Consider the following 10,783-nt stretch of genomic DNA (forward strand, 5'->3'; position numbering starts at 1 on the left):
TCTATATAGACACACACATAACACACACCATCTCTACAAGACAACTAACCACACACACACATCCTATACAGTACACACCACACACACTTCTATAGACACCTACACACACACCACATCTCTTACAGACATATACACACACACACATTCTACAGACATCTACACACACCACACACACTCTACAGACACCTATACATAGCACAGCATACACACCTTCTACAGGCACACACACACACATCTCTCTTTTGTGTGTGTGTGTGTGTGTGTGTGTGTGTGTGTGTGTGTGTGTGTGTGTGTGTGTGTGTGTGTGTGTGTGGTGTGTGTGTGTGTTTGTGTGTGTGTGTGTGGTGGTGTGTGTGTGTGTGTGTGTGTGTGCTGTGTGTGTGTGTGTGTGTGTGTGTGTGTGTGTGTGACTGTGTCGGTAGAGGTGTGTGTGTGTGTGACTGTGTCTGTAGAGATGTGTGTGTGTGTGTGACTATGTCTGTAGAGGTGTGTGTGTGTGTGTGTATGTATAGGTGTCTGTAGAGATGTGTGTGTATGTATAGGTGTCTGTAGAGATGTGTGTGTATAAGTCTGCCACTAACCACCTGTTCAGTCCAGATGTTACTGGCTAAAGGCTATGTGTGAGTCACTCTCCCTTCTGCCCTCTCACCTGGCCACCCTATCAATCACACACTGATCATCATCCCTTTTATTGCTCTCCTTTATTTCCACTCTTTCCTACTCCGTCTCCCTTTTCTCTCCCGCCAGAAACAACAGAGGGACAGTTTAGCCTCTGTTAGCTGAGTAAAACAGCCAAACACAGAGCCTAAAGCCCCAGTGTGAAAACAGACTAACTAATCTATTGTAATGAAGGCCTGAGCACGACTTGGTGAAACTCCAACTAATCTCCCTCTTCTTTCTCTCCATCGCTCCCTCCATCCCATACTCCGCCTCATCTCTACTTCTGTTAACAAAAGAAAAAAGGACACAGACACACACCACCTCACCCTTGAGAGAGTGTTTTGAAAGATGAGAGCGGCAGAATGACGAGAGAAATAAATTATTTCTCCTCCAACAAAATTAAAGCTCATTCACAACTCACACATGAATATTCAACAACCTCTTCTCAGAGAGAAAGATGGTGAGAGAGAGAGGGAGAGAGATGCAGAGAAAGAGAGGGAGAGAGATGCAGAGAAAGAGAGGGAATGAATGACAAAGGGAGAGAGAGAGAGGGCAGCTGGAGGAGGTGTGGGTGTGTCCTAAGCAGGTGTTATATATTAGTTGTAAGCCAAGATGTCTGACGTTTTCCCCCCAAGGTGGCTGTTATACATCACTACTAAAGACTCTGCCACAAAATTGTGAGTGGATGAGGTGAATTACCCCTATTAAACCTAAAGCTCTTTGAAATCTGCGGAAATGTAATTTGTCATCCATCATCAAATTGACAGCCACTATGCTGCCCTACAATGGCAAAACGCAGTAACTACGAATTTGGTAAAAAAATATTTGCTTTAATGGCCAGGTATATTATCTGATTAACTTCTTTATGATAGGGGGCAGCATTTTCACTTTTGGATGAATAGTGAACTGCCTCCTAATCTGTCCCAGATGCTAATATATGCATATTATTATTACTATTGGATATAAAACACTCTGAAGTTTCTAAAACTGTTTGAATGATGTCTGTAAGTATAACAGAACTCATATGGCAGGTAAAAACCTGAGAAATATTCCAAACAGGAAGTGAGAATTCTGAGGCTGGTCGATGTTCAACTCATCGCCTTTTCAATTCCCTGTAAGATATGGATCTGTTTGCACTTCCTACGCCTTCCACTAGATGTCAACAGTCTGTAGAATGTGGAATGAAGCCTCTGCTGTGACGTTGAGCCGGATGGGAGGTGTTTCAGTCAGTGGTCTGGCAGAATGCCAGTTCCTGGTCACGCGCATTACACATGATATCGCCTTGCGTTCCATTTCTTCTAGAGACACGAAGGAATTCTCCGGTTGGAACGTTATTGGATAGTTATGATAACAACATCCTGAAGATTGATTTTCTACTTAGTTTGACCAGTTTATTCGACCTGTTATATAACTTTTTGAAGTTTTCGTCCGAGTTCGCCTGCATCTGCGCGAGCGTTTGGACATGTGCACTAAACATGCTAGCAAAAGTAGCTACTTAGACATAAGTAATGGACATTATCGAACAAAACAACGATTTATTGTGGAACTAGGATTCCTGGGAGTGCTTTCTGATGAAGATAATAAAAGGTAAGGGAATATTTATGATGTAATTTCGTATTTCTGTTGACTCCAACATGGCGGAGAAATGTTGTTTTTAACTAAGCGCCGTCTCAGATTATTGCATGGTGTGCTTTTTACGTAAAGTTTTTTTTAAATCTGACACAGCGGTTGCATTAAGAACAAGTGTATCTTTAATTCTATGTAAAATATGTGTCTTTCATCAAAGTTTATGATGAGTATTTATGTTATTTGACGTAGCTCTCTGCAATTTCTCAGGATATTTTGGAGCCATTTCTGAACATGGCGCCAATGTAAACCGAGATTTGTGGATATAAATATGCACATTATCGAACAAAACATAAATGTATTGTGTAACATGATATCCTATGAGTGTCATCTGATGAAGATCATCAAAGGTTAGTGATTKATTTTATCTCTATTTCTGCTTTTTGTGACTACTATCTTTTGCTGTGAAAATGGCTGTGTTTTTCTGTGGCTATGTACTGAACTAACATAATTGTTTAGTGTGCTTTCCCCGTAAATCCTTTTTGAAATCAGACATGTTGGCTGGATTCACAACATGTGTAGCTTTAATTTGGTGTCTTTCATGTGTGATTTCATGAAAGATTGATTTTTATAGTAATATATTTGAATTTGGCGCGCTACATTTTTTCTGGCTTTTGGCCAAGTGGGACACTACCGTCCCACATATCCCAGAGAAGTGGTATTTACTTTCCAGACCCAATAACAAACGAGTTGATCAAAATATACAAAGGAGTATCAGAAACTGCTGTCTGTCTAAACAGAAAAATACAGATTTTTCAGCAAAATAAATGACTGTGTTTTGCCTGTGTKGGGCAGTATGGTTAAATAGCCATCTCATCATAAAAGAACCGTGGCTAAATTTGATCCCCTGGAATTTAACATTCTCAATCTGAATATGATTGAATGCCCATTTAGCCATTTAATTTCAGGCATTCAAGTATAGTCGCATAAAGCACATGACATGTCAATCATCGCTTTAGAGTCATATAGAGCGATACAGTACCGGTACCACCTGTATATAGCCTCGTTATTGTTATGTTACTGTGTTACTTTTTATTCATTTTTATTTTATTTTATTTGGTAAATATTTTCTTAACTCTTCTTGAAATGCACTGTTGGTTAAGGGCTTGTAAGTAAGCATTTCAAAAGAACTTGCTGTATTCGTGCACATGTGACAGATAAAGTTTGATTTGACTTGATTTGAGAACTGAGAGGGAAGCAGTCAGGGAAAAGTTTTAAAGTCTGAACAGAAATGTCAGAGTTTTTTTTCATCGTTCTAATACAGTGTTCTAATACAGTGCAATAAAGAGAGGAGGATTGAAGAGGGGAAAAGAGGAGTAATTGAAAAAGATGAAAGAGAGAGAACAAGCCAGAGAGGCCAATGAAAGGAGTGTAAAAACAGAAGAAGCCACAGAACTAAAGAGTGTGCTAAATGAGAGAGAACGAGGTACAGTCACTTACATTTGAGTTCGAGGCGTATGAAGTCTGTGTTGCCGAGGTTTTCCAGGAACACCCCGTAGGGAGCGCTGGTCTTGAAGTAGAAGGAGATATCAGCGCTGGTCTCTCCCTGGAAAGTGGAGAAATGCAGGTAGGAGGAGGGCGTGGTGAATGATGCTGCGTTCCAGTAGTTACCTGGGGAAAGGAGGGGAAATGCAGGGGAAAAGGAGGGGAAACGCAGGGTAAAAGGAGAGGAGAAAAATAAAATGTCAGATGACCTTTGGAGGAACAAAAGCTCATGGCATGGTATTCAGCTTTGCATTGTCTTTGTCTTTCTTCCTCCCTCTTTCTCTTTCTTTCCCTCTCTTTCTCTCTCTCTCTGCATCTTTCTGGCAGGAGGAGGGGGAAGATGACAAAGAGAGGTAGTGTGAGAGAGATAGAGAGAGAGAGAAAGAGGGATGTAGCATGTATTGTATGTCGTTATCTGTTCAGTGAGATCTGTGTGAAACTTCAATCTAAAGACTTCATTCACACAGAGACACTTACGGGACTGTGTGGTTATTTGTAGGTGTGTGTATGTGTGTGTGTGTGTGGGATGGCAGATAAATCTGTCACTTCCAGCCATGCCCTGAATAACATTACATCTTCCACTCCCTCACCCCTTCTCTGTCTCTCTCCCCCTCTTTTTTAATCTCTTTCTCTCTTTCCCTCTATCCCTCTCTGTTTCCCCCGCTCTCTTTAAGCCTCTCTGCTCTGGGACGGGATGTGATGCTTGGCAAGAGGAGGAGTCCAGTGCTTTTACAGAGGAGGGCTTATCGCACTGCCCCAGAAGCCGCACACATAAGCATAAGTACACACACACACACACACACACACACACACACACACACACACACACACACACACACACACACACACACACACACACACACACACACACACACACACACACACACACACACACACACACACACACACACACACACACTTGGCACCTACTGGGCCCGTTTTATTATTTGAAGTCTTTGCTATTTAATTACGATTACCCAGAGGCAGAAATGGCTACAGAAAAGGGTTAACTTGGGACCCGATGCAAGAGACTCACACACACACACACACAAGTCCTGGCTGTTCAGCCGCCCTAGGCGAGACAAGCTCCTACAAGAACAGTCCAAGTAAGCAAAATGACATTGAAAGACGTCTAAAATACATATTTTTCCAGATGTTGAAGTTAAGTTCAATTTTGACTCTGAATCAAAGACAAAAATACATATTTTCCGGGCTTTGAAATCAGGTACATTTTGGAGGAAAGTTTAAAATAGTTATTTCCCGAACATTGAATTAGGTACATTTTAGGTTCTGAATGAAAGTTGAAAATATGTCATTTATAGACGTCTATGTTTGTGCCAAATCAAGGCTGGTACAGACCTGACAAAATCTGAACCAAACATAAGATGTCCAATTAGCGCCAGCATCGGTCTGTGCTTACTGAGGTATAGCCTACATCAGGGATGGGTAACTCTAGTCCTCAYGGGCCGGAGTGTTGTCACACTTTCCCCATCCCTAGCCAACACAGCTGATGAAACTAATTCCATTCTAAACTGAAGATCATGATTAGTTAGTTATTGGTGTCAGATGTGTTAGCTGGGGCAAAGGTTTGACACCAATCAGGCCCCAGAGGACTGGAGTTGCCCACCACTGGCCTACAGTGTCGCCTGAAATAACATTTAAGGAATGCCCATCTATYTGGTAGGCATACTGTTTGTAAAACACCAAGAAAAGACGTCTGGTCACCAAAAAAAGACATCCAAAAGACGTAGGCATCCGTAGGTCCGTAGGTCCGTAGGTCCGTGTTACACTGGACTGTTATGAATGCCCATCATTGTGGTAGGCCCTCCGTTTGTAAAACAGGCCATAGCATTGGCTTTATTAGTCCTGATTCCTGTAACTAAATCAGTCAATGGCTATTTAAGCTCTGAATATCAGCTACCCAACTTTATCAYGATGAGTTATCCTGAGTCTATTTGCAATGTGTTGACACAGCTAGAAATGCAGAAATATTTCATTTTTTCGCKATGATCAGCTTGCCAATTTTTTTTWATGGATAATAACTTGAAACCACACCATCATGACAATGGGATGAAACTTTGTCCATTCCATACTGTCCATTTTACTTTGACCTGTTTTTGAATATGTTGTTTGTTAACATGTCAGTGCATTTATTATTGGAATGGGGGGCATTTAGGTTAGGCTATTTGATCGGAGAAACCTACATGATGTAAAAAATATCTGTCACATTACATTGTCATCCATTTTATCTCCAGTCTGTAGGCTTTCTACCATATCCTGTATCTGCTACATGATTTATGTTAGATTCTTTTTTTGACGTAACATTGGTGGAGCGCCGCAGAGACGTGTCTCTCCAACAGCACCCTGGAGAGGCACGCTGGGAATGGACAAGATCATTATTTTGAGTCCCTGCCACTGACAAAGTGGGCAATGCTTATCATAGGGCGGCATCAGCACTCACCTAAAAAGCCCACATGCCACTGGTTGAGAGAAATTGTCATTGTTTTTGGCCAGAATTAATTATGTGAGGTATTATGTGCTGTTGGAGGTACCGTCTTGGTCTGTTTAGCTCAGAAAATGCCGCCCTCGTCGATCTCCCGCCATAAGAAGACCCATAGTCCTGCCTAATGAGAGGGCTGGGCCCTGCACACACCCACACACAAACTCTTCCAGCTATGACTGAGGGTCGGGTCCTTTGTCCCTACATCATGTGGACATGGTAATGATAGAGTTCGAAAGGGTCAGAAACATTTGATCCTTTCTTTCCTTCATTCTTCTGTTCCTCTCTCCTTTTAAGTGTGTATAATTGAGTTTGATTTTCTATTCCTTTTATGAAAGGCCTCTAATTGTATTGCTCTGTAGAGAAAAAGTTCAAAAGTTTGACAAAAGACCCTTAAGGTGATTGACACAAAAGACACACGTTGAATTGAGTATGTGGGCGCGGGTGTGTATGAGCGCGTACACACTCACCCTTACACACACGCACCCACGCGCACACGTGCACACACACACAAAATTACAATTAGTTTATCACTTTGGTGCAATTTTCACAAGTACAGTGCCTTCGGATAGTATTCAGACCCCTTGACTTTTTTCAAATGRTGTTACATTACAGCCTTACTCTAAAATGTATTAAATAAAATARTTTCCTCAGCAATCTACAGAAATACCTTATTTACGTAAGTATTCAGGCCCTTTGCTATGAGACATGAAATTAAGCTCAGGTCCATCCTGTTTCCATTGATCATCCTTGAGATGTTTCTACAACTTGAATGGAATCCACCTGAGGTAAATTCAGTTGATTGGACATGATTTGGAAAGGCACACACCTGTCTATATAAGGTTCCACAGTGGACAGTGCATGTCAGAGCAAAAACCAAGCCATGAGGTCGAAGGAATTGTCCGTAGAGCCCCAAGACAGGAATTCTGTAGCATTGAAGGTCCCCAAGAACACAGTGGCCTCCATCATTCTTAAATGGAAGAAGTTTGGAGCTCTGTCAGAGTTACCATCGGGTTCTTGGTCACCCTCGATTGCTGAGTTTGGCCGAGCAGCCAGCTCTAGGAAGAGTCTTGGTGGTTCCAGAGTTCCGCTGTGGAGATGGGAAACATTCCAGAAGGACAATCATCTCTGCAGCACTCCACCAATCAGGCCTTTATGGTAGAGTGGACCGACGGAAGCCACTCCTCAGTAAAAGGCACATGACAGCCCGCTTGGAGTTTGCCAAAAGGCACCTAAAGACTCTCGGACCATGAGAAACAAGATTCTCTGGTCTGATGAAATCAAGATTGAACTCTTTGGCCTGAATGTCAAGCGTCACATCTGGAGGAAACCTGGCACCATCCCTACAGTGAAGCATGGTGGTGGCAGCATCATGCTGTGGGGATGTCTTTCAGCGGCAGGGACTGGGAGACTAGTCAGGATCGAGGGAAAGATGAACGGAGCAAAGCACAAGACGATCCTTGATGAAAACCTGATACAGAGTGCTCAGGACCTCAGACTGGGGCGAAGGTTCACGTACCAACAGGCCAACAACCCTAAGCACACAGCCAAGACAACACAGGAGTCTCTGCATGTCCTTGAGTGGCCCAGCCAGAGCCCAGACTTGAACCCAATCGAACATCTCTGGAGAGACCTGAAAATAGCTGTGCAGCAACGCTCCCCATCCAACCTGACAGAGCTTTAGAGGATCTGCAGAGAAGATTGGGAGAAACTCCCAAAATACAGGTGTGCCAAGCTTGAAGCGTCATACCCAAGGATACTCGAGGCTGTAATTGCTGCTTCAACAAAGTACTGAGTAAAGGGTCTGAATACTTATGTAAATGTGCTATTTCCATTTTTTTWTTTTATATATTTGCTACAATAAAAAAAAATACTGTTTTGGCTTTGTCATTATGGGGTATTGTGTGTAGATTGATGAGGGAATATTTTTTTTATTACATTTTAAAATAAGGCTGTAACGTAACAAAATGTGGAAAAGGCAAGGGGTCTGAATACTTTCCGAAAGCACTGTATACAGTATTGCAATGTGAAACATGTATTTCTAGATGAAACACTGAATAAGTTTGTTGAAAAATTGACTATGATTTAGTGTGGTATACTTTAATCATTTGAAAATATGCTTAGAGTTTTGAAACAACTGCCTTTTTGATGATCTGTTTCGAGTTTTGTACTAAGCATTTTGAAAATGTACCACATACTTTTGAAAATTGCACCAAAGTGACTGAAAAAAKCGAATAACAGCTTCATGCGCGGAACTCACGGTCTCCTTGACAACGGAGCGGCCCGACGGTGAGCTTTGCCTCTGAACCCAGCCTGTTGGTGTCACCCACGGCAACCTGACTGACTGGCAAATGGTCCTTATACACCAACAGACCACTGTCCTCTCTCCTGGGGAGGAGAAGAAAGAACAGATGAAGGAAGAGAGGAAAAGGAGGAGATAGTATTTTTCTATATTATTAATCTTGCAGAAATATAACAAATATTATGGAATGTAGAAAAGGGAGAGAGATAGGGGGTAAACTTGTAAAGCGTTAACATTTTAAATAAATGGTCTTTGTTCTGAAGCAGCCTGTATTTGTCCTTATTATCTGCTTGTTGTTCTCTGCCTTTTATGAGAACTAATATATGGAGGACACGATGGGAGCCAAGTGTGTGTGTGTCATGCCAACTCTATGTGTAATGAGGGGAAATAGAGATGTGTGTACTATAGATCACATACTCACTCAACCGGAGAAAAAAACATTAATACACACAATATTAATGGAAAGAGGGAGAGAGAGAATAACACTCATCTGTTATCGTAACAAGAGAAAGAGAAAGAGAAAGAAAGAGAGAGAGGGTGTTGTGAAGCGAGAGGGGAGAGTAGGAGAGGGAGGTGGAGGAAGAGAGACAGAAGAAGAGAAGAGAGAAGGAGAGGGACATTCAGAAAAGGACAGAGGGAGAAAGAGAAAGAGTAACTAGCAGCCATACATTATTCTAATGAGAACATCCATCAGGTGTTTTAAAGGGTTCAGAAACACAATGTTTTGTTATTATTGGAGGAGAGGGGGGACATCGCTCACTGCTTCAACACAGAGCCTTTTATACACTAACCTTGTTGCTTCTATGTGTAATATTTATATCACACACACACACAGTCTTGTGGGGACTTCTGGTTGTCATGACTGTCCACGAGAATCCAAATAGGTCAGATCAGGTTTGCAATGAATAACTTCAATCAGACCCCCTCTCACCCGTATGGGGTGGAAGGAAATAACTAGTGGGGATTAACAACTCACATCCTGTTGTAAATCAAGGGAGGAGATCCAGGCCTGCACTCTCCAAATTCACTAAAGGAATGTGCTTTGTCTCAACAGACCCTTTTCCCACTGAAACTCTAACACGTTCAAAAGCAACTACTGGAACAGTATTTCTAACATAGAACGTGGGGAATGGTCAGAGGCGATCTATAGAACACTAACGTCCTTATGTTGGTTATTTTGTGATGTCATTAAAAATGTTTTAAAGGAAATATTGTAACTTGGAAAGTATACCCACTACATACAGTGGGGAGAACAAGTATTTGATACACTGCCGATTTTGCAGGTTTTCCTACTTACAAAGCATGTAGAGGTCTGTCATTTTTATCATAGGTACACTTCAACTGTGAGAGACGGAATCTAAAACAAAAATCCAGAAAATCACATTGTATGATTTTTAAATAATTAATTTGCATTTTATTGCATGACATAAGTATTTGATCACCTACCAACCAGTAAGAATTCCGGCTCTCACAACAGACCTGTTAGTTTTTCTTTTTAAGAGCCCTCCATGTTCCTTCACACATCAATTACGTGTATTAAACGTGCACCTGTTTGAACTCGTCTACCTGTATAAAAGACACCTGTCCACACAACTCCAATCAAACAGACTCCAACTCTCCACAATGGTCAAGACCAGAGACGCTGTGTAAGGACATCCAGGGATAAATTGTAGACCTGTACAAGGCTGGGATGGGCTACAGGACAATAGGCCAGGAATAGGCAAGCCAGCTTGGTGAGAAGGCAACAACTGTTGGCACAAATTATTAAGAACATGGAGAAGTTCAAGATGAACGGTCCAATCACCCTCGGTCTGGGCTCCAATGCAAGATCCTCACCTCGTGGGGCACATGCAATGATCATAGGAAGTGAGGGATCGGAATGTGAGGCGATCAGCCCTAGAACTAACAAAACGGCAGGACCTGGTCATTGACCTGAAGAGAAGCTGGGACCACAGTCCTCAAAGAAAACCCATTAGTAACACACTAACGCCGTCCATGGATTAAAATCCCTGCAGCGCACTGCAAGTCCCTAGCTCAAGCCCAGCGCATGTCCAGGCCGTCTGGAAGTTGCCAATGACCTATCCTGGATGATCCAGAAGGGAGGAATGGGAGAAGGTCATGTGGTCTGAATGAGAACAAAAATAGAGCTTTTTTTATGTGTCTAAACTTCCACTCAGCCGTGTTTGGAGGAAAGAAAGAAGGATGAGTAC

The 10,783-nt window shown here is 42.2% G+C and overlaps 1 protein-coding gene across 1 annotated transcript in view; it reads right to left on the bottom strand.

The window, feature by feature from the left end:
• The window catches only part of cntnap2a (contactin associated protein 2a), a 116,589-nt gene that overhangs the window by 45,803 nt on the left and 60,003 nt on the right, over positions 1 to 10,783 (bottom strand). Inside the window, 2 exon segments of the mRNA XM_070446807.1 lie at positions 3,727 to 3,897; positions 8,532 to 8,659. Coding sequence (XP_070302908.1) covers positions 3,727 to 3,897; positions 8,532 to 8,659 — 299 coding nt within the window.

The sequence above is a fragment of the Salvelinus sp. IW2-2015 genome, linkage group LG14 (genome assembly GCF_002910315.2).
Source record: "Salvelinus sp. IW2-2015 linkage group LG14, ASM291031v2, whole genome shotgun sequence".
Lineage (NCBI taxonomy): Eukaryota > Metazoa > Chordata > Actinopteri > Salmoniformes > Salmonidae > Salvelinus > Salvelinus sp. IW2-2015.